Source organism: Microcaecilia unicolor, chromosome 4 (assembly GCF_901765095.1).
Source record: "Microcaecilia unicolor chromosome 4, aMicUni1.1, whole genome shotgun sequence".
Classification (NCBI taxonomy): domain Eukaryota; kingdom Metazoa; phylum Chordata; class Amphibia; order Gymnophiona; family Siphonopidae; genus Microcaecilia; species Microcaecilia unicolor.
This window is the reverse complement of record NC_044034.1, coordinates 352,008,874-352,032,790: the sequence shown is the minus strand read 5'-3', so window position 1 is coordinate 352,032,790 and position 23,917 is coordinate 352,008,874. Positions and strand designations below refer to the sequence as shown.

General features: G+C 45.7%; 2 protein-coding genes across 3 annotated transcripts in view; one reads left to right on the top strand and one right to left on the bottom strand.

The window, feature by feature from the left end:
- ACOT9 (acyl-CoA thioesterase 9) overlaps window positions 1-3,024 on the bottom strand; it is a 71,283-nt gene extending 68,259 nt beyond the window's left edge. For both annotated transcript variants that reach the window (XM_030202249.1, XM_030202250.1), the window contains exon 1: window positions 2,826-3,024. In XM_030202249.1, coding sequence (XP_030058109.1) covers window positions 2,826-2,842 — 17 coding nt within the window. In that variant the 5' untranslated portion in view covers window positions 2,843-3,024. The remainder of the gene's footprint in view (window positions 1-2,825) is intronic.
- Window positions 3,025-16,256: 13,232 nt separating this feature from the next.
- On the top strand, window positions 16,257-23,486 carry SAT1 (spermidine/spermine N1-acetyltransferase 1). The gene is made up of 6 exons (XM_030202248.1): window positions 16,257-16,517; window positions 18,029-18,080; window positions 18,163-18,246; window positions 19,334-19,435; window positions 20,518-20,558; window positions 22,951-23,486. The coding sequence occupies exons 1-6, from the start codon at window positions 16,449-16,451 to the stop codon at window positions 23,119-23,121; spliced, it is 519 nt and encodes a 172-aa protein (XP_030058108.1). The 5' UTR covers window positions 16,257-16,448; the 3' UTR covers window positions 23,122-23,486.
- Window positions 23,487-23,917: the final 431 nt, after the last annotated feature.

Genomic DNA, 23,917 nt, shown 5'->3' with positions numbered 1-23,917 from the left:
AAACACTGCTCTAACCTGAAAGACTTGGAACCACTAACCCAGATTAGGGCAGTGTTTGGTATGGGGGGGACAGGGTGAGGAGTGGAGAGCTGGGGGCAGGTTAATGGTTGAAAAAAATTGAACAATACTTATGTGTTGTTGCTGTATATTTTTCATTTATATGTTCAATGACACTGTTTTAAATATAAGCTGGTAAGACATTTATGCTATATGGTCTTCATATATTCACATATTATATCCAAAAGCACAAAGATTTGTTTTGGAATGGGGGGGGGGGGGAGGGTTTTAGGGTGGGAGAGGAAAAATTACTTTCTGAAGGGCTGCTTTGACGTTCCGTCTGTGGAGGCACACTGTTGGTGTTTGACTAGTGGTTTTCCAGGTACAGGGGTTGGTTTTATCGTTTTCAGGTTTTTGGTTTCTGCTTTGCTAAGTGTATACTGACGACAGAAGGCTAGGCACAGATTATATGTACATAGTTTGAAGTTAGTGTTCTCAGTCTCCCTCTGCTGGTAGGCGAGCATAACCCATGGGAAAAGTACGCGAAACCTGCCGGATCCCCTTAACCAATGGATCCTGCGTCCCGGCTGTCACTGGAGCTGACGCCTCAAACTTGAGAGTCGACGACACCTGCTCAATCAGTTCCGTCAACTCATCCCGGTGAAAAATGCGGACTACCGAAGGGTCCTCCCCAGGCACAGCAATCTCCTTCTCATAACCAGCCAATGGCCCCTCATCCTCCTCCAGGGGACTAAAATCGCCCTCTGACTCCGGAGAGGAGCCCCTCTCCTTTACATCACAAATCTTTAGATAACTAGGGGAAAAATACTTTCAAACTCAACATAAATAAGCTGTGATACATTATGTTGGAGTCAGTGAAAATATTTCTCCCATCGGATTCAAAATAAAACATGCTTTTTGGATGTAGCATCTGAATATATGAAGACAATAGTAACATAGTAGATGACGGCAGAAAAAGACCTGCACGGTCCATCCAGTCTGCCCAACAAGATAAACTCATATGTGCTACTTTTTGTGTATACCTGACCTTGATTTGTACCTGTCCTCTTCAGGGCACAGACCATGTAAGTCTGCCCAGCACTATCCCCGCCTCCCACCACCGGCTCTGGCACAGACCGTATAAGTCTGCCCAGCACCATCCCCACCTCCCGCCACTGGCTCTGCCACCCAATCTCAGCTAATATAGCACAAATTTCTTACCAGCTTAAACACATCTTGATAACGGAATAAGCATATCAACCATCAACACAGTCAGTTCCAGGGTACTATATAATTTCATTTTGTTTATAATTTGATTACTCACTTAACATGTTGTATGTGAATCTACACAATCCATCTATATGCAACAGATGTCATTATATTTTGATACAGACCTCAACCATGTATCATAAGAAAGCCTGTTACCTCAATTTTCTCTAAATTCTCACATATGCGAGTACAAGTTTGAAGCTTCCAAATACACACCAACCTTTCTCATAAGAATTGTAAGACACTGGTTGGAGGTAACATTATCAATGGTTTTCCTACTTGATGGGTGTGACCAGTGGTGTGCTGGAGCAGGCTCTCACAGGCTCGCAAGAGCCGGTCGTTAAGTTTTTAAGAATTTTGGGAGCCGGCTGTTAAAGTAGGGCCCTCCATGGCTACTTTAACAACTGGCTCCCAAAATGTGGGCTTGGGCCCCCTGCTGAATTCTCTTTTACTTTGCTGGTGGGGATGCTGAGCCCTGCCAGCCAAGTAAATAGACTACTGCTGCTCCCCGCTCCTTGTTTCCAGCTCTGGGCAGCAGGCTGGGACTTCTCGAGCATGCGAGAGACGTTCCAGCATGCTGCTCAGCGCAAGACGTTGGGAGTGGTGGCAGTCCATTTATTGGCTGCCAGCAAAGGTATGCCTAGCGTGCCCGCACGAAGGGAGGGAGGAGAGAGAGGCAAGTGTTGCTCCCCCACCCCCCTGGCCCTTCCAACTGCAGAGCTGGCTATGTCCGGAGAAAGAGCCTGTTGTTACAAATTTACCAGCACACCCCTGGGTGTGACAAAGTTGGGGGGGGGGTTCCCCAGTGAGAAAGCCCCTTTTCCTTGTAAACTCTTTAAGTTACTGTACCACTAACTCTTGACCTCTGTAGCATTCTGTAATTCTTAGCAACTGTGAAGCTCTCCTTTGTGCCAGCCAGGAGTGAAAGGGTTAAATCTGCTCCATTTCACTCAAAAGGGATGACCTAAGTTTTAAATTTGTGCTAATTCAATTTATTTTTATGTCTGTTACCATGAAGGTAATATTTAGCAGGTATTTGTTTTGGTTGGTAAAAGTGTTTTATACATAAAAATAGGCTAATAAAATTGTAACTGTACTCCTGATAAGTACATAAACTGATGTGCACCTTAGTCTACCCACACTGAGTAGAAGCATTCCCAAAGGTAGGGACTGGGAAAGGGGCTAAGTAAGCTCTGAAGTGTGCAAATTCAGTCAAGAAATACGTGCATGGCAAACACCAGATGTAAATGTCAGCACAAATTCCCTTGGATAATTTTCCAATACAGAATTACTGGCATTTTAACAAGTTGCCAGAACTTGCACAAGAACATGAATGCACATACTATTTACACATGTGTGCAGTTATTAAATTACCCCTCATGCAACCAATATAACAGACGTTTTTTTTGTAATGAACAGATGGATGGACTTTTGCAAAAGGTACAATGCATAGCTTGTTCTCGAGTGCTTTCATAGGTCCCAGGCTTTACAGCAGCTGAAATATTTAGGTGCGGTCTTCAAAGCAAGAAATAGAACAGTAAAGTGCCAGTGCCACGTACCTGACTGTCAAAAACATCCTGATTTTAAGATGTTGTGATCAAACAACTCTTGAGAACAAAACCGGTCACTTCTCACTTCCACAACCCAATTCCTTCTCCTATCAACCAGTTCCTGCACACCACACCCGTGGAAGTCCCTGGCTGCGTGCAACTTAGTCCTCCACCAGTCAAAGAAATCGTCGTAGCTCTGGCTAGAAAGTCAGCTAACCATCGAGATCGCAGACACTGACCAGCCTGTCGAAAGAAGCCCTCCGAGCGGTCGCTCAGACTCCTCGGATTCCCAATAGGATATTCCAAGACTACATAATAACAAAAGAGATTATGATTTTGCAGTGCTCGGTATAGTCAGCCGAATTGTAGCACTTTTTATTATGTAGCCAAGTCTGGCAGTATAAAATCAAAAAATACTGAGCCTAGTACTTTCTGCATCCAGACTCCAGTATCCTTCCCTTCATCCCTGTCCCAACATCCCTTAGTCGTCACTGACTATAGCACTCTTCTTCCTAACAGCGCCACCTATTGACTACATTACTTCTCAAGCACATCTACCCCCAGACCGTCCTTGTGAGACGCCCCCTAGAGGTAGGGTTACCATATGGCTCCAGAATCCCGGGATTCCCGTCTGTGTCACAGCCAAGCAAGGCAATAGACAGGACACAGTTTTGGAGCCCCCACTTCCCTTGCACCCTGTGTGACCATACTGGCCGCACAAAGTTCACTACAGCACTGTACCACTACGTATGTAGCATCACATCATTCCTTCAGCTACTATGGTGCTATGTTACAGCCCTGCTCCTAGGGTTACCATGAGGGGCATAATCGAACACAAACGCCCATCTCCATGGGCGTCTATCTCCGAGAACGGGTACGTGAAGGGGCGGGACAGACCGTATTTTCGAAAAAGATGGGCATCCATCTTTTTTTTTCGATAATACGGTTTGTGCCGGGCAAATGCCTAGATTTGTGCAGATTTGAGCTGAGCAGTATCGTTTTTCAGCAATAATGGAAACCGAAGGCGCCCAGCTCAAAAACGAACAAATCCAAGGCATTTGGTCGTGGGAGGGGCCAGGATTCGTAATGCACTGGTCCCCCTCAAATGCCAGGACACCAACTGGGCACCCTAGGGGCACTTGTAACAAAAAAAAAATTTAACATACCTCCCAAGTCCATAGCTCCCTTCCCTTGGGTGCTGAGCCCCCCAATACCCACTGCCCACAACTCTACACCATTACTATAGCACTTATGGCTGAAGGGGGCACCTAGATGTGGGTACAGTGGGTTTTGGGGCGGTTTGGAGCGCTCCTATTTACCAGCACAAGTGTAACAGGTAGGGGGGGATGGGCCTGGGTCCACCTGCTGAAGTCCACTGCACCCACTACAAATGCTCCAGGGACCTGCATACTGCTGTGATGGAGCTGGGTATGGCATTTGAGGCTGGCATACAGGCTGGAAAAAAAAAGTTTTTAAAGGTCTTTTATTTTTGGTGGAAGTGGGTTAGTGACCACTGGGGGAGTCAGGGGAGGTCATCCCCGATTCCCTCCGGTGGTCATCTAGTCATTTAGGGCACTTTTTTGGGACTTGTTCGTGAAAAAAAGGGTCCAAAAAAAGTTTCCTAAATTCTTGCTAAAAACGGCTATTTTTTTTTCCATTATCGGCGAAAGCCGCCCATTTCCGTTCGGCCGATAACCACGCCCCAGTCCCGCCTTCACCATGCCTCCGACACGCCCCCGTCAACTTTGTCCGTTTCCGCAACGGAGTGCAGTTGAAGACGCCCCAAATCGGCTTTCGATTATACCAATTTGGGCGCCCACGGGAGAAAGACGCCCATCTCCTGATTTTGGTCGAAATATGGGCACCCATCACTTTCGATTATAAGGCAGCATATATCCTATTTGGCCAGGCAAACAGGCGCATTTTGCCAGCCTGCCCATTTGTCCGGATTTGCAGGCGGGTGTCCTATCCTCCACTCCCCTCCTTTACCTTATTGTGGTGCCCTGATGGTCTAGTGACCTCTTCAGGTCAGGAAAGGACTCCCTCTTTCCTGCCCAGCGCATCTGCAGACTGTCTTTCTCCTGGCGCCAATTCAAAATGTCTGCCGAGAGTTCCACAGGAGGGGAGGGGTAGTGAATGGAGTCATATGGGTGGAGGGAAGCTGGAAAATTGGGGAGGGGATCTACATGGGGGGGAAAGGGAATCTGGATTTCTTGGGGGGGTCAAAAGTGCCAGGGGGCGGGGTGGGGCATGTGTCCTCGTTTTTCTTAAGACAAATATGGTAACCCTTTCTGCCCCCCCCCCCCCCCCAGTACAGTCAACCACAACAGGTTTCTGCCAGAGCTGCAGCTGTCACCTCCATCGCCTACCTTTGTGGAGGCAGCTGAGGGTTGCTTCCACATCTTCTGATGTATGGGCAAACAAAGACATTGTATCTCTACAGCTGTGCTTGTCAGATCAAGGCCTATGACAGTAGGCCTTTGATATCAGATATGGGACAGCCACAGAGCTAAGGAATGACAGACCAAAGACCCTTTCTATTCAATTAACAAATTCTTAATGATGGGAGGTCAGGTTGAAAGTCTTAGCCTACGGGCCATGCTTTGTAGACCTGTGCTTTAAGTCCCCAATTTTTTAGATTCCATGCCACAGGGAGGTGGGCTTCTTTCCTTCTTCTCCACCTCATCCCTCTCCATCTCCCTCTTCCTTCACAGATTTCTATTTGTCATCTAACTCTCAGGTTCCACTTTATCTCACCCTCCTGCAGTGGTGCAGCCCAGCTGGAAGATGTCCTCTGGAGGCTAGAACAGGTCTTTGTCCTACTTGTTGCAGCCAGAAGCATTGTCCATGCATACTGCCACACTACCCCCATCCACCCCCATGCATGCTCGGTTTTTGCACACATGTGAAAACTGACCATGCGCAGGAGGGGAGAGGCAAGCGCAGCAGCAGTGTGTAGACAATGCCGCCGGCTGCGGCAAGTAGAGTGACTTTTCTGTCCGCTGATGGATCTCTTTCAGCTGATGGAGCTTGGGGATCCCCGCCAGCTCAGGTATCTATTTGTTGGCTGTCACTGGTGGAGTAGCAGGGAGATTGTGTGCCCACTCACTTTGGGTTCAGGCCCACCCAAAATATCATGTCTGGCTACACCTCTGCCATCCTGTCTCTCAGCTTTTCCTTATTTCTATAGGTAGAAAAGCAGAGAAGCCATCTGGATGGCGACACGTGACCATGTACTCTTCCCCCATGGTGTGTGCTTACTTTGTAATCAGAAAGCTAGATCAGTAGAGAACATGGCCTAGTATTTAGAGCTATCATCCCGATTCTGTTATTAATACTCCTTGTAATCTTGAACAAGTTACTGTCAATGGAATGAGAGAGATTATACTGATGGGTATGTGTATTTATGGATGAAAGTACAATCAGTTGATACATAGTCCATAGTCTGCTATTTAGATAGACATGGGGAAAGCCACTGCTTGTTCCTGGGATCAGTAGCATGAATCTTGCTACTATTTGGGATTCTGTCAGGTACTTGTGACCTGAATTGGTCACTGTTGGAAACAGGATACTGGGCTAGATGGACCATTGGTCTGACCCATTATGGCTATTCTTATGTTCTTAGACAGTCCCAGAAAGAATCCACTCTCACACCCAGATTGCTTTTGCATAAATTTAAACTTTACTGACAGGAACGTAGTGAACAAAAAAAAAACCACAGACTCCAACAATAGGTCCAATTAACAATCTCTGGAACTGGAACCACTGGGGAGGATACAAACACATGGTCCTGAACAAAAATCATTCTTTCAGGGTCAGTCTTGTGAAATATCTACTTTTTAAACACTCAAGCCCATCCTACCCAGCAGGACAACCAGGGGCTGAAGCTGCCCGGTCACTCGCCAGGCAAGCATCCCGATGGGCTTTTTCCCAGCTGCTGGCCTGCATCCAGGGCCAGACCTCCCTATCCACCCTTCTCCACCAGAGAAGGGTGGATAGGGAGGTCTGGCCTGTTCCACTCCCAGGGAAGGTATTCTCTCCTTCTCCCTCTCCTGGAGGTTAATCATATTTATTTTTTTATTAGGATTTATTTACCGCCTTTTTTAAGGAATTCACTCAAAGCGGTGTACAGTAAGAATAGATCAAACATGAGCAGGAGGCAATTAGAGCAGTAAAAATATTCGAACAACAGTACAAAGTATGGCATGGTATACTACTTGCAATGACAACACAATATGTACTAGAACATTATAATTGGTAGTGAGGAGTAAGGCAAAGTTGTAACATATAGATGAGTAAGAAAGTAGGAAGAATTAGAAAGTAAGGTGATTGATTTGAAGAAAGTTGCACATGAGGTCAGAGAGATGGTTAAATATCATCTCAGCTAGGGTAGGAGTGAATAAACATGTCCCGCTGCAGTATGTGCAGCCCGAGTCAATCCTTGTGTGTGTGAGTGAGACTAACAAGTTAGTTACTTCTTCCGTTAAAGGCTTGGTTGAAAAGCCAAGCTTTCATCTGCTTCCTGAAGTACAGATAGTCTTGTGTTAAGCGGAGCCTTTCAGGCAGTGCATTCCAGAGTGTGGGGGCAACTCTGGAGAAGGCTCGCTTGCGGGTATCACATCGTGTAATGTCTTTTGGAAAGGGTGTAGTTAGTGAAAGTCCTTGGGAGGACCTTAGTGTCCTTGGCGGTGTGTGAAGGATCATCCTATTCTTCAGATACTCAGGGCCATTTCCTTTCATGGCCTTGAAGATCAGACATAGAGTTTTAAATTTAGCCCTGTATTGTACTGGTAGCCAATATTAACTTTTAGAAAATAAAATCATTTTCCAAACTTTGATGTCTCTAGTCTTATTGTTCTACTCTGCTTCTCTTTGTTTATCCTCTAATTTCCCTCTGGTTTTTTTTTCTTCTCTCTCTCTCTGATATCTCTGTGCTCTCCTTCCTTTTTGTACATTCCATTTCAGTTCTTTCTTCTTCTTTTCCCTTCAATAGATACGTCATTCTTTTTTTCTATCATTCTCTCTCTTTCTCCTTGCCTCACATCTCCACCTCTTAATTTCCTTCTGTCTGTAGGAGGTGAGGTGAGAGGGCAGCAGCAGAGGACTATGGAGACGGACAGCAGTAGCATCAAGAGGAAGAGAAAGGAGGCAGGTATCTTCAGGTAGGAGAAAGACATCACTGGGCAAGAGAAAGAGAGGATAAAGACAATATTGGAAGGTAGAGGAGGCAGCAGCAGGAAGAAAAGAGGGAGAGTGAGTGTTCTGCCCCCACATACATGGAGGCAGGCTGCATGCATCTCATTTACATAGAGCATTCAGTGCTTGTGCCTTTAAGATATGAAAGTGTGCCCTTGGACTACAAATCTATGCAATTTTGTAGTTCTCTCTGATGGGCTCTTTCAGAGCACATGTACAGCTCCCTGTGGTTTATGAGAGGCTTCCTATTGGTTGCTTGCCTTCTAAGCATGCTGGGCTAGTAGTGCCCCCCTTTCCTTTCCTTTCCTTTTCTCTTGCCCCAGTGTTGCCAGGTGGGCGGTTTTACCGCCCAATTGGGCGGTTTTCCGCGACCCGCCACGGGAAAATTTTGCCCGCGGCGGGTTGCGTTTTTTTGGGCTTCTTTTTTGTCTTTTGGGCGGTTTTTTTGGCGGTTTTTTCGGCCGCGGGGGGCAGGGTTAGTGACATTTTGGGCGGGGTTAGTGACATTCTGGGCGACGGGGGAGACGGGGCTGATGACGGGGGAGGCGGGGCCGATGACGGCGGGGTTGATGACGGCGGGGGTGATGACGCGGGGGTGGGGGTGTCAGGGGCGGGGTTTGAGTTTGGGCGGGTTTTGGGCTGGATTTAGGCTGGTTTGGGTGGGAAAAAAATTTTCCACCTGGCAACCCTGTCTTGCCCCTGAGAGCATGGTAGAAGCAGCTCTCTGACTTGGAATTAGTGATTTTGGAGGCATGCACTACTGCTATCAAGTCTTTTTACCACTCCTACTGTACCCAACGTACTATTTTAGTATACAGCATTACCTCTCCCAGTTCCCTGAGTAGGGCACACTGGTTGCGAGTGGACTACAATACTTTTCAAGAAACAAAACTGTAAGTTATTTTCTCCTTGTTCAAGTTACTACATTAAAGAAGATTTGCTTAAGAATTGAGACACTACCCTGGTGATGTTGTATGCTTACAGTACTAATTGTTCTGGGAGTGAGGTAGCACAACAGTGATAAGGCTTACCTGAACATAACAGAGAGGAAGCCCTCTAGGTTCTTCACACCATCTTTTCCTCATGTCTCACCCTTCAGTCCCTATTTCAGCCCATTGCTATTGCTCCTTGTCTTGCCTTTCACCCCACACTCATGTCTCTCAGCTCCATATCATATCCGTTCACACTACCAGTTAGTTCCCTGTCCCACATAGTGTCACCACCATGGGCGTAGACTGGGGGGGGGGGGCGAGGGGGGGCAATGCCCCCCAAACGACGATGACGACGACGACTGGCGCCAGTAGTAAAAAAAAAACAAGCAGGCACGCTCGTCTCTCCGTCCGCTTCGCTTCCCTGCCCTCTCAGCATCCTGCCCGAAAGGAAATGACATCAGAGGAAGGCGGGACGCAGACAGAGAGGGAAGCGAAGCGGACAGAGACGAGCGTGTCTGTCTACCCCCTCTCTTCCTCCCTCCCTCCGGCGCAGGCAGCAGTCTTCTTCAGCCTTTCTGTGCTCCTGGCAGCGGTAGCGACATATACACGCTGCCTTCGGCTCTTTTCCGAAGCCTTCTCTTCAAGTTCCTGTTCCCGCATAGGTGTGCCAGGAGCACAGAAAGGCTGAAGAAGACTGCTGCCTGCACCGGAGGGAGGGAGGAAGAGAGGGGGTAAACGGAGTCACAATCCTGGACCTCGCGGGGGGGGGGGCAGCAGAGGGAAGATGGATGGGACTGGGAGGGGTGGGGAGCAGAGGGAAGGAGCAAGAGATGGATGGGACTGGGAGAGGAGGTGAGCAGAGGGAAGGAGCAGGAGATGGATGGGACTGGGAGAGGCAGAGGGAAGGAGCAGGAGATGGATGGGACTGGGAGGGGTGGGGAGCAGAGGGAAGGAGCAGGAGATGGATGGGACTGGGAGGGGTGGGGGACAGAGGGAAGGAGCAAGAGATGGATGGGACTGGGAGGGGTGGGGAGCAGAGGGAAGGAGCAGGAGATGGATGGGACTGGGAGGGGTGGGGAGCAGAGGGAAGGAGCAGGAGATGGATGGGACTGGGAGAGGAGGTGAGCAGAGGGAAGAAGCAGGAGATGGATGGGACTGGGAGGGGTGGGGAGCAGAGGGAAGGAGCAGGAGATGGATGGGACTGGGAGGGGTGGGGAGCAGAAGGAAGATGGATGGGACTGGGAGGGTGGGGAGCAGAGGGAAGCCTACTGAAAAGAAGACACTGCATAAAACAGAAGACACTGGGACCAAAGCAAATAGAAAAACTAAATGATCAGACAACAAAGGTAGAAAAAAGTATTGTATTCAGAATTTATTAATTGAAATATGTCAGCTTTTTGAAATGTGCATCTGTGATATTTTGCATGTAAATTTCAATTTTTTCTGGTATTGCTGCATGCTGAGTCTGACTTCTTGAGTTAACTTTCCAGTTCAGTATTTTGCCTTCATACTTTTTTATTTCTAGTTCCTTGTGTCATGTCTGTTGTGTCATGTGTTTTACATGTGTGATTAAGGTGCAGTATTCTGCTAGCGTGTAGTATTTGCAGCCCTTTTTGTTTTGCTTTTTTTTCACGAGGTAGCGTATTGGTGTTTTAGAGCCTGCCTGGTGTAATTACAGTTCTGCCTTTTCACACATAAGGTTGTAGCTCGTCCTGTCCTTGGAATTAGTGCTGTTATGGTTTAGTAAGGATATGAGTGTGTTTTTGCACAAGTTTGTGTATAGCGTTTTGCAGTGGAGAGATTGTGTGTTGGCCTTACTGAGGTGGCACCAAAACATCAGAAAGGGTGTAGAGCCTAAATCATGACACACTACCTCTTGAAGGATCTACATACAGAGCCTCTGCATTTCTAAGGTCAACACTGGTATGGTATGGGAAAGGGGGTGGGGAAATACTACTGGAGATGAAGAGGGAGTGCTGGGTAAGGAAGAAGGAAAGGAGAAAGAGCTGGCTTGATGTCTCATACATATTCATTTTGGTTATTCCCCAAAAAAGCCAGCTCTTTTTCCCTTCCTTCCTTCCTCCATATTAGCATATTCATTTGCATATCAAACATATAAACAGCGAGTGACCGAACTCACTCGCAAATGCACAGTAGAGACTTCCCTCTCTGTCCCGCCCCCGCGTCAATACGTGATGACGGGGGCAGGGCAGAGAGGGAAACTGCGCCCCCCCCCCCCGAGGTCACCGCCACCGGTAACCCCCCCCCCCCGAGTCGCCGCCGCCACCCCTCCACCTGGCCCGGGCCCTCTGATCGCAATTAATTCATCTTACATCACCGCAGCACGCAGATCAGCTGAGCTCCGGTCGGCCTTCCCTGCCTGTGTCCCGCCCTCGTGTGACGTACCGTCGGCGAGGGCGGGACACAGGCAGGGAAGGCCAACCGGAGCTCAGCTGATCTGCGTGCTGCGGCGATGTAAGTTGAATTAATAGCAAACAGCGGGCCCGGGCCGGGTGGAGGGGTGGCAGCGGTGACTCCGGGGGGGGGGGGGTACCGGTAGCGGTGACCTCGGGGGGGGGGCCTTGGAAAACCCCCATTCCAATAGTATCCCGTTTTAACGGGCTCAACGGCTAGTATATATACATGCAAATGAATATGCTAATATGCTCCGCCCCATCCTTTGCCCCCCCCAAATGAAACAGTCAAACTACACCCATGGTCACCACCCTTCAGCTCATTCCAGTCCCTGCCAACCCCCAGTCCTCCAATGGCTGGTCTTTCTACATTCCTTCCCACCAACTACCAACAGCATTAAAACAAAAAAGTCAGTGGTGCATCCTTTGATAAAGAAGGATAACCTTGACCAGGACAAACTTGAAAGCTACTGGCCTTTATCTAACATCCTATTTCTAGGAAAACTTATAGAACAAACTGGCTAGAAGACTAACTGTCTAGCATCAATTCAAGGTCCCACTTCACTTGGGGGTACACAATGAAGCTGGAAAGTAGTAAATTTAAAACTAATTGGAGAAAAGTTTTCTTCACTCAATATGTAAACTCTGCAATTAATTGCCATAGAATGTGATAAAAGCAGTTAGCTTAGCTGGATTTAAAAAAAAGGTTTAGATGGCTTCCTAAAGGAAAGGTCCATAGACCATTATTAAAATGGACTTGGGGAAACCCCACTGCTTATTTCTAGGGTTAGCAGTGTAAAATGTATTGTACTTTTTTGGGGTCTTGCCAGTACATGTGATGTGGATTGGCCACTGTTGGAAACAGGATGCTGGGCTTGATGGACCTTCGGTCTGTTCCAGTACGGCAATACTTATGTACTTATGTAATGGGCTAAAAACAACAAACTTTGCCTGAACTCAAGTAAAACCAAGATTCTATGGGTCCCTAACACAAATGGACACATACCTTTTGGGAAATACGCTTCCCCTCAAATCACAAGTCAGGAACCTTGGAATACAGCTAAATTCAACAATTGCTCTGATCCCCCAAATTCAAACATCCTTCAAGAGCTGCTTCTATCATTTACAACAATGATGCTGCCTCTCTCCTTACACTGAGAAGGCAAATCTTGTCTCGGTTGTTGTGCATGCCTTGATAACATCAAGACTGGATTACTGTAATGAATGCATTCTACACTGCTCTGAAGACTGGATTACTGTAATGAATGCATTCTACACTGCTCTGACTACAAAGGGTCTGCTCAACCGGAGAAGTAGAGAAGGGACGTAGGACAACCAAGCAGACAAACCTCCAGAGGTTGATTGCAGTAAAAAACATTTATTGTGAAATCAGATACCATGGGTGCATGAATATGCCAGCTTCTGGAGTCAAGTATCTGTCCAGTCAATATCCGTGGCCAAAACATGGACTGTGTTGAGTCCACAGTATCTGGTTTCTCAATAAATGTTTTTACTGCAATCAACTTCTGGAAGTTTATCTGCTTGGTTGTCCTTCATCTCTTTCCTACTTCTCCGGTTGATCTGACTTTTCCATAGGGAATCCTTCCTTCTCTCGATCCATACAAAAGGTCTGCACCAGCTCCAGTTGATTCAGAATGCTGCAGCAAGACTAATCGAAGGTTGTAAGTGATGTGGACCACATCACACCATTGCAAAAACTTCACTGGCTAGTAGTACAATAAAGGGCCAAATTTAAAACTCTATGGGGCCCTTTTACAGAGCGGCGGTAAGCCCAATGCAGGCTTACCACATGGCAGTGGCGTAGCTAGGTAGGCGCATGGGGGCCTGGCCCCCGTAGATTTGGCCTTGGAGCCCCCTGCCAACAACCCTCTCGACCCCCCCTCCCGCCGCCAACCCTCCCCCGCCGCCATCGGCTACCTTTGCTGGCGGGGGACCCCAACCCCCGCCAGCTGAGATCCTCTTCTTCCGGCGCAAGGCTTCGTTCTGTTTCTGTGAGTCTGACATCCTGCACGTACAATGTGCAGGACGTCAGACTCACAGAAATAGAACGAAGACTTGCAGATCAGCCAGCGGCCGCGTTACTGGCTGATCTGCAAAGCTTCGTTCTGTTTCTGTGAGTCTGACATCCTGCCTTGCGCCGGAAGAAGAGGACCTCGGCTAGCGGGGTTGGGGTCCCCCGCCAGCAAAGGACGGCGCCGGCGGGGGAGGGTTGGCGGCGGGAGGGGGGTCGAGAGGGTCGTTGGCAGGGGGGGTTCAAAGTTGGTGGTGGCGGCGGCGGGGTAAAAAATGGCAGGGGGGGGGTCGGCGGTGCCAGGGGGGCTAAAATGTGCCCCCTCACCTCGGGCTCTGGACCCTCCCTGCCGCTGAAGTCTGGCTACGCCCCTGCCACATGGTAATCTGGAACTACCACTGGCTGAATGTGGGCACTGGCAGTAGTACTAGCCCCAGTGTGTGCCATTTGTTGTGCTATGGAAAATAGCTAGCTATTTTCCAGTGCAGCGCTAAATTGGCGGTAATCAGGCAGCACCGTGTGCTACCTGGTTACCACTGGGTTAGCGCAGGACCCCTTAATGCCACCTCAATGGGTAGCGTTAAGTGCTCCTCTCCCACATGGCCACATAGCCCCTCAGGTCAGGATAGGATACTATAACAGCACTATACTGTATTGACCTGAGGAAGGAGGTTTTGGCCTCTGAAAGCTAAATGTATTAGTCCAATAAAATGGTATTTTATTTTCTATATTTGTTTTATTTCTATTTGTTAATTTGTAAAGTGGTGATCGGATTTGTTAGTTTTTTAAAATTTACATCCACTGTCTTTATATTTTGCACAGTACTAGGGGACATTTTCTGTTTCTGTGGTGTTGCATTGTATGCAGAGTTTGGCATCGGGGGTTCAGTTTAATTTTTGTCTAAATAGAAAGTTTATGATTACTTATTCTATAGTGGATTAGGGTGTATCTGTGTTTGTGAAAAAGACGTGGCTTTTGGTTAGCATTGACTGTGCAGGATCGACGATCTGTACTAATCTGTTTTCGTTTTACAATAGGTGAATTGATGTTCTAGTGCTCACTGTAGCGTTTAAGATGCTGGTGTGACTTGTAGAAATGACTGCTCATGGTATGATAGAATTGTGCTATAGGTCCTGAGTGTTTTGTATTCTCGGTATGCCTAGTACTGGATTTGGGGGGGGGGGGGGGGTGTTAAAAACTGACCAGCCCCGGGTGTCAACTACCCTAGCTACGCCACTGCAGTCCACGCAGCACTGTCCAACCACAGATGGGAGGGCGGATGCACGGCGGCGATTGGCTCTACATGGCAGCGGAGAGCAGCAAGGAGAGTGCAGTGAAGTGAAACTGTCAGGAGCCATGAAATTATATGCCATAGAGGAAGTGCGAATTTAAAGGCAGAGAAACAAAAGTGGCAAGTGAGCATTGCAAATGGAGACATTAAAATGTAAACGAGCAGCACAGGCAAAGCGGTGAAGTGGAAGAACGGTGTAGGACAGAAACGTGGACAAATAAAAGCTGAAGTCGGGTGTGGATGTGAATGCGGAGAACAAAGTGATGTGTGAGAGGAACAGCTGAGAAATATGGCATGTGAATGAAGAAACGGAAAAAGACGGGTGCGGTGTGAACACCATGGCACTGTGAAAGAAAGGAAGAAATATATATAAGAATACCTGCACACACACTCTGTCTGTCTGTCTCTCTCTTTCTCACTCATTCTCTCTCTCAAACATACACACTCCGAGGAAAGGGGGGCATGGAACACGCTGGTGAGGAGAGGGAGGGGGGGCATGAAACTCGGAGGGAAGGGGGGGCCAAAAACTCGGAGGAAAGGGGAGGGTGGGGGCCTGCACCTCGAACGGAAGGGGTTCATAGAACTCAGCGCCCCCACACACACACTCTCTCTCTCTCACTCTGACACAAACATACACACTCCAAGGAAAACCTTGCTAGTGCCCGTGACCGGAAGGGGGTCATGGAATTCAGAGCCCCACACACACACTCACTCTATCTCTCTCTCACACACACTCACTCTATCTCTCTCTCACACAAACACACACACACAGTCTGTCTGTCTGTCTCTCTCTCACTCACACACACACACACACACTCCATCTCTCACACACTCTCTCTCTCTCATACACACTCTGAGGAAAACCTTGCTAGTGCCCGTTTGTGTCAGAAACCGGCCTTGTTTTACTAGTAAGAAAAATAAAATGACCAGACAACAAAGGTAGAAAAAGCATTTTCTTTTCTATTTATTGAAAAGGGAAGAATTTTCTTTTCTATTTATTGAAAAGGCCTTCAGATTCCAGCCTGCCGGTGGTAAGTCTCCAGCTTTGAGATTGGCCTCCCTTGGCTTTTCTGCCCTCACACCGTATGTTTAACTATCCTTCTGGCAACCAGACTGACAACATAGAAATTGTTCTTGTGTCTTGCAATAGCCATAATATCTATTTTCTCTTTTGTACTTTTTTTTCCATTAACTTATCCACTTAACATTTAACTGGCAGCACATGTAAAATTGTTTCATTCTGCATTTTAGTTTCTTTGTTTAATGGTAGGTTGTATCGGGAAATGGCGGACAGAGTGATCACTGTTCAAATCACGCACTAGGTGGCGCTCCAACCTCACCCACACACCGCCCCCCCGCCACGCCACAAGAAGCGTCAGACCCGCTTGTCTCCTTCCCCTTCTGACTCACACCGTCAGCGCCTCCAGGAAACCAATCGCAATTCCGGAAACTGACGTCACACCGTGGTGGCAGGGGAGGAGCGGGTGATGGGCCGAGGGGCGGTGCCTGCGCGTGCAAGGGCAGGTCCCGGGGGAGGAAACTGTCAGTCTATAAAAGAGCGCGCGCGGGCGGCGGACGTAGGCATTAGTCGTCTGGTGGTGCGTCTTCGCTGTTGCTGGGTGTTGAGGGGACTCCGTCGGGTCAGGCGCCTCCGAGCGACTGAGGGGACAGGAGGCAGCGCCTGGGGAAACGAATGAAGAAACACCTCTTACTACTCTTCAAATATAGGGGATTAGTGAGAAAAGGGAAAAAGAGCAAGAGACGAAAATGGCCGAGAAGTATAGTATCCGCCCGGCTCGCCCCAGTGACTGTAGCGACATCTTGCGGTTAATAAAGGTCAGAGCGAGAGTGACGCGGCGCTCGCGATAGGTGGAAGAGCAGGAGTTTCCCTTTATTTATAGGGGCAGGTGTATGGGAGGGGGGATGGGGTGGAGGCAGGGATGGTTGAAAATCATAAGTCTTTGGGGGGGGGGGGGATGGTTGAAAATCAAAATCATGTCCTTTTTTTTATGTGATTTCTTAAAATTCTGTAGGGGGGGGGGGGGGCAAACGATCCAGCCTACCCTCCCGTATTTGTCTGGCACTAACTGATAGTGATAACGCTCCAAAACAAAAGGCCCCCTCACAACAGTGCGTTCTTTGTTCAGTGGTTGTTGGGTCATGTCCTTGCTGGGGAAGAATTGGAGAGTGGAGGAGTGGCCTAGTGGTTAGGGTGGTGGACTTTGGTCCTGAGGAACTGAGTTCGATTCGCAAAGGCAGCTCCTTGTGACTCTGGGCAAGTCACTTAACCCTCCATTGCCCCATGTAAGCCGCATTGAGCCTGCCATGAGTGGGAAAGCGCAGGGTACAAATGTAACAAAATAGATACTATTGGAGATTCTACATGGAATGTTGCTACTGTTGGAGATTCTACATGGAATGTTGCTATTCCACTAGCAACATTCCATGTAGAAGGCTGCGCAGGCTTCTGTTTCTGTGAGTCTGACGTCCTGCACGTACATGCAGGACGTCAGACTCAGAAGCAGAAGCCTGCGCGGCCACATTGGTGATCTGCAAGGGCCGACTTCTACATGGAATAGCAACATTCCATGTAGAATCTCAAATAGTAGCAACAGTGGAGGAGTGGCCTAGTGGTTAGGGTGGTGGACTTTAGTCCTGAGGAACTGAGTTTGATTCCCACTTCAGGCACAGGCAGCTCCTTGTGACTCTGGGCAAGTCACTTAACCCTCCATTGCCCCATGTAAGCCGCATTGAGCCTGCCATGAGTGGGAAAGTGCGGGGGTACAAATGTAACAAAAAAAATCCTGTGTGCTGCGCTCTTCTCTTGAAGACTATAATCAAACACCTTTTAGGCAATGGGGTTTTACTTGCCCTGTTCGTTCACCACCCCTGCCCTGGTCCACAAGGCTAGGGCTCTGCTCCCCTGGGTGGCTGTGAGGGGGGCCTTTAGTTCATGGTTACTAGATAAGCACTAGTCGCTATTGAATATGGCTTATTTAAATGTTTTTCTTTTCCTCTGGGACGTGTGGAGAGGGAATGACCTTGTGGGTAACCTTTATAGGTTGAGGATTAGGAGAACAGGCTTCAGATTCTGCTTCTCCCACATCACCTTGTGACCTTGGGCAAGTCGTCATTCTCTGCCTCACTTATTTAAGACCTCCCACCCCAAATATCTCAACACTGCAAAACACATTGATACTAAAAATAGTACTTTTATTTGCTGTATTTAAAACGGTTTATAAAGTTCACTGACCAGATTGTTTAGCCATAGTTGGAGAAAATGGATACTTAATGGCTTTGTTCAAATTCCTCTTTATCTGAATACAAATTTAATTATGGTCTTTCAGGAGCTGGCTAAATATGAAGACATGGAGAACCAAGTAGTATTAACTGAGAAAGGTAAGAGTCTTTGCGGATTATGAAGTATGAGTGTTTCTACTTTTAGTATACATTTTGATGACTGACTATTTATTTTCTCTAGATCTGCTTGAGGATGGATTTGGCGAGCATCCATTTTATCATTGTCTTGTTGCAGAAGTACCAAAAGAACACCAGACAGCTGATGGTAAGTTTATTGATGCATGTTCATAGGGCCAAGTAAAATCTGATTTAAGGCTCATTGAAAGACCAGTCTTGAAGTTTTTGACCCTGACTTGCTATAATGTAACCTTGTTGAATCATATTTTTTCTTTAATTTGTCCCAATCCTCAGGTTACAGTCTCTAGCTTCGCCATGTACATGGCCCTCCGTGTACATGGATGGGCGGGGAGGTAACTAAAAAGATCCGTTACACAATAAAGTAGATGATCCTAATGAGGTAAGGCATACAGGGAGAATACCATTCCCAAATCCAAAAGCTACACGGTAGATCAGAAGTTTTCTAGTATTTAAAAATGTGAGTAAATCAGGTTTTACCATGTTTAAATCTGTATTTTAATGTTAATCAGCCAAGATAATCTGATGTGGACCTGTATAAAACTGTATTGAGCAATGGATATGGTGCCATCAGCTGTGGCTGCCTGGCCGGCTTTACTTGTTTCAAAGGCAAATGTGTAGAGCCATTGTGGAAAAGTTCAAGGAAAAGCGATACTGAGGCAACTCTTCAAGTGTTTTTGTTGTAACCCTAGAAACTATACATATTTAATGTCTGGCTGCCTATAAGGCTGCACGTGCTTGTATATTAAAAATTGAGGAGGGGGACTAGCACTTTTAATTTAATAACAAATGGCGAAGCTGAGTCCAATCAGTATTCTGAACTGCCGTGTACAAGGAACTAAAAACATTTACTTGTTTTCTAGAAAATAACTTGACCTGGTAGGTATAGATAATGACGTAGGAGCAGGGAGCTCTTGGTATTTCTGCCTTGACACTACTGTTTGCGGTGTAGAAATTTAGAGGATTGAGTGGTTTCTGTGGATATGTCTTTAATGCCCTGAATTGCTCTTATGCTTCTAGTTCACAGGTGTTTTATTTCTGGCTTTACTATAAAGCAAACCAAATAATAAAATCTCTGTGCACAGTTAGTCAACACAACTAACTGCAAAGAGGTTTATGCATGCACAACCTTGAATCCCAAAAGGATTCTTATGATTATGTGATTATTATGCTGGCAATGTCATGCTGCTTGAGGTGTAACAATTTTGTATTTGCAGGCTACACTGTTGTGGGATTTGCCATGTACTACTTTACTTATGACCCCTGGATTGGAAAACTGCTGTATCTTGAAGATTTTTTTGTAATGAATGAATTTCGAGGTATGTCCCTGTGCTTTTTAAACTCCTTCCAACCTAAAGGAAGTCTGATTTCAATGTAAGAGGCTGAATGTTTGTCAGGGCAGAGTAACTGAACTTTTTATGGAAGGGAATCAACTTGTCATAGGGAAGACCTAGTGAAAATGTAGTTACTACTACTTAACATTTCTAGAGCGCTACTAGGGTTACGCAGCGCTGTACAATTTAACAGAGAGACAGTCCCTGCTCAAAGAGCGTACAATCTAATAGACAAGTGAACGGTCGGTCCAATAGGGGCAGTCTGGATTCACTGAACGGTAAGGGTTAGGTGCCGAACGCAGCATTGAAGAGGTGGGCTTTAAGCAAAGACTTGAAGACGGGCAGGGAGGGGGCTTGGCGTAAGGGCTCAGGAAGGTTGTTCCAAGCATAGGGTGAGGCGAGGCAGAATGAGCGGAGCCTGGAGTTGGCGGTGGTGGAGAAGGGTACTGAGAGGAGGGATTTATCCTGTGAACGGAGGTTACGGGCGAGAACGTAAGGGGAGATGAGTGTAGAAAGATAGTGAGGGGCAGCAGACTGAGTGCATTTGTAGTTAAATGGCCTAGACCAGACTGGGGGTTGTACGAAAAACCAACTAACCAAAAAAAAAATGGCCTAATCTATTTCTATGGGAGAAGCAGTTGCAGCTTAGTTTTAGATGTGATGCAGTACAGTAGTTAAGGAGTTGGTCCCACAAAACTATCCTACCACTTGTCCCTCTCTGTTATACAGACAGATATACAAAATATATGAACTATGCATCACATGCTTTTCCCACTTTTAAATCTAGCATAGCTAGAATGCTTTGTTTCTGTATCCCTATTCTTTCTCCTTTATTGATATAACTTGTGTGAATGTTAGAATGTTCTGTGAAAAAGTAAATGAAACTTGATTTTATTGAAAAACAGTATCACTGGGTCTGTCTGGCACTAATACCCCAAAGATCCACGTCCGTGCATAGCTTAAAGCAAAGAATTTTGTTTTTAGCAGTTTTGCCTCTTTCAAAAGCTGTGGAAGATGTGCTTAATCTTTTTCTCTTTCTTTCTTTTTTTCTCCCCCTGTATACTTAGGGTTTGGCATTGGATCAGAAATCTTTAAGAGGCTGAGTCAAGTAAGTGCAACTGCCATAGCTTGCTTAAGCTTCACTTAAACTGATTACAGGCCTCAATATAGCACAAAGGGAAGGAGCACTCAATCAGAACGAGATATAGTTTTGTATGTAGAGTATTTTAACACTTTACAATGATTTGAACCTGTTCACATCTGTTTAATTTGTGCCCACTTCCATACCAAATTGAGGTATGCCTTATTCAGTCACATTAATTTCTGCTTCATGGTTAATGATGGCTATGGTCTTTTCAGTACAGCAAAAGACCATTTGAACATACAGCTTTGAGGACTGGAAATATGACTTTTAAAGCGCCTTGGAATATTTGGTGAATGGAAAACACTATATTAAAATGTTTAAATTTCTAAAAAGATTCCAAGGAGTGTGGTGATAAATGTGGAGGAAAAAAGCCTGATTCCCATTCTCCACCCTATAAATCACTTTAGACTGGTGGTAGGAATTTCTCCGGATTCAGTGACAGCATAAACTACTTGGAATGCTTACCTATTTTGATAACCAATAGTGGAAAAACAATTTTTACTTCTCACCGCGAAAGCTCAGGTTGTGTATGTGAGGAGCTAAAACAATGCAAGTTTGGAAAAATACAGATCTTTTAATTTTAAACAATGAAAAGTAAAAATAGGAGGGAGAAAAACCTTAGCTAGCTGTGGTCGTCAAATGACGGTATCATTGGTTCTTTCAAGTGTACCAGATACTTAACGCAGTCACAATTTCATTCACTGGTCAAAAAACCTCATGTAAAACAGTATCTCTTGTGCTGACTTCACAAAACAATCATGTCTTCTAAGTGTGTTTTTTATACATTTTTATTTGCATGTAAACTGGAGTCAGTCGAGCAAATACTTGTAGCCAGGCTTCTTCAGGGGATTTCCATGCCCTGCCGGCGCTCAAAAGTAAATGCGGACATTTAGTCTCTCATAGAGCCACTGCTGTGCTTTGAGAGACTGAATGTCCGTATTTACTTTTGAGCACTGGCAGGGCGTGGAAATCCCTGAAGAAGCTTGGGAGGTGGAACATGTCCCTGTAGGGTTCACCTCTGCTGCCTAAGCTAAGCGTTCTGCTGTGCATAATTAGAACCATAGACAAGTTATTTGCTTGATTGACAGTTTTTACATGCAAATGAAATTGCTAAAAAAATACACGTAGCACAGACATGATTGTTTTGTGACAGCACAACAAGAGATACTGTTTTATAGGAGTTTTTTTGACCAATGAAATTGTGAGCTGTGTTTATGAAGTAGCTGGTACACTTGAAAGAACGGGCGATTTTATATCGACATTTGATGACCACAGACAGCTGAGGTCGTCTTCCTCCTATTTTTACTTTTCATTGTTTTAATTAGTGTCCAGTGTTCCCATGTGGCTTGGGAACATTAAAGATCAGTATTTTGTTTTTGCTCCTCACAATCAGAGCTCTGGTGGTGAGAAGTAAGAAGCTGGTTTTGGTCCATTATGTGGATTTTTTTTTTCTGCTTTTTTACCCATTTTGATAACCCATAAATGGTGACAAAATGTATTTAAAAAAATATATATAAAATTTAACTTGGCTTTGATTCATTCATGCTGTTTATATCAAAGTTAAGACAATTTTAACTTGTGTGGAAGATCGCGAATGAATCAAAGCCAAGTTAAATTATATAATTTTTTTTTTTTTAATTTTATTGTTGCCAAAATGAGTGAGAATTCCAAAGGGTTTTAATCTTTTGTGTAGGTTTTTTATGCTGATGACATCACTGGATCCTGAGAAATTCCTACCACCAGCTTAGTGATTTATAGGGAGGAAGATGGGAATCTGAGGATTTTTCCTCCACACTTTTTTGATCATATTACTTGGAATCTGTTGAAAAGCAGGTACTCAGTTGATTTAAGACACTGAAGAGTTTTTGACATTTTAGAATTGAATGTCGTCTCTTCAGTCCTCTAGTAACTTAGTTTACATTTTTACAAGCGAGCCAGTCAACCAACCAACCAATCTAGGAGGTGGTTCTTAGCCTGGATGCTCCCGCAAAACTAGGGATCACACCAACAGTCTTGAGGCCTTTACTTGTGCAGCTGATAAATACATGACTGTGTTAAAATAGGAATGCAGGAGTTCAGGCCTCAAGTGTTCCAAACAGGCCAGACTGAGGAATATCCCTAATGAAATATGCATGAGGTCTGCATGGATACTACCTCCCATTGTGTGCAAATCTGTCATGTATATTAGGAATAGCCTGACAACCTGGCCTGTTCACAAGAGTTCAGGCTTCCAAGTGCTGCATCCCTGCCTTAAAAGCATTTAAATCCCTCTTATAATATAAAACTCATAGCCTTTCTACCCTTCATATTTTTACTTGTGTGGGGCCTATACTAACTTTGTTCTGTTGTGTTGTAGCTTGCTGTCAAATGTCGCTGCAGTAGCATGCACTTCCTGGTGGCAGAATGGAATGAGCCTTCCATCAAGTTCTATAAGAGAAGAGGGGCTTCAGACCTGTCCACAGAGGAAGGGTGGCGACTCTTCAAGATTGACAAAGAATATTTAGCAAAAATGGCAACAGAAGAATGAAACAGTTAATTAGGGGGATCATCAGTGCATGTTAAAAAGTAACATCTTGCTTGCTGTTCAAAATTAGTGTTGTAGTTGAGCTTTCAGTACCAGTGGCATTGTAGCATTCCTATGATCAGGAGTTAGTATAAACACCAAGTACACAGCAGGAGTCCAAAGTTGGTGGTGAAATGTAAATTACATCTTATGAACTTGCTCTCCTTGCAACAAGAAGTGGTTTTATTGTTCCTCAAATGTATATTTTACATATAACTTCATTCTTGTGAGTCATTTGTATGTGTACAGTGTACACACTGGTATGTAAGTGTTATTTTTGTAGATGTTATCTAGCTTTTTATGAATAAACTAGAGCTTCCATCTCTTAATTCTTGTATTCAATTTCCTGAGCTCAAATCTTTTCCCCATTTCTCTACAGATGCTTTAGTATGAAGTCAACATCAGGATTTGTATGTAGGCTGCAAAAGCGTACACTGGTAGACATTCAGGATCTTAATTTTCAAGGTAGCTGGAGGAATGCTAAAGTTAGAATAAAAAGATGATCATGATGGAAGGAAGGGGAAGAGCACCATAACAGAGAAACACACCTGTATAACATACCTACTGAAAACCATGGTATCTAATTAGGAGGCTAGTCAGGGGTGATATTTTACATTAGAATTGGGCAGACTTGGATGGTCTTGTGATTTGCACACACTGATCTGACAGTAAAGCTTTTACACCTGTTTGCTGGTCTACAAAAATATGTTGAAAAAGTAACCTATGACCTAAACAAAAGTGCTGCAGTATTGAACTACAA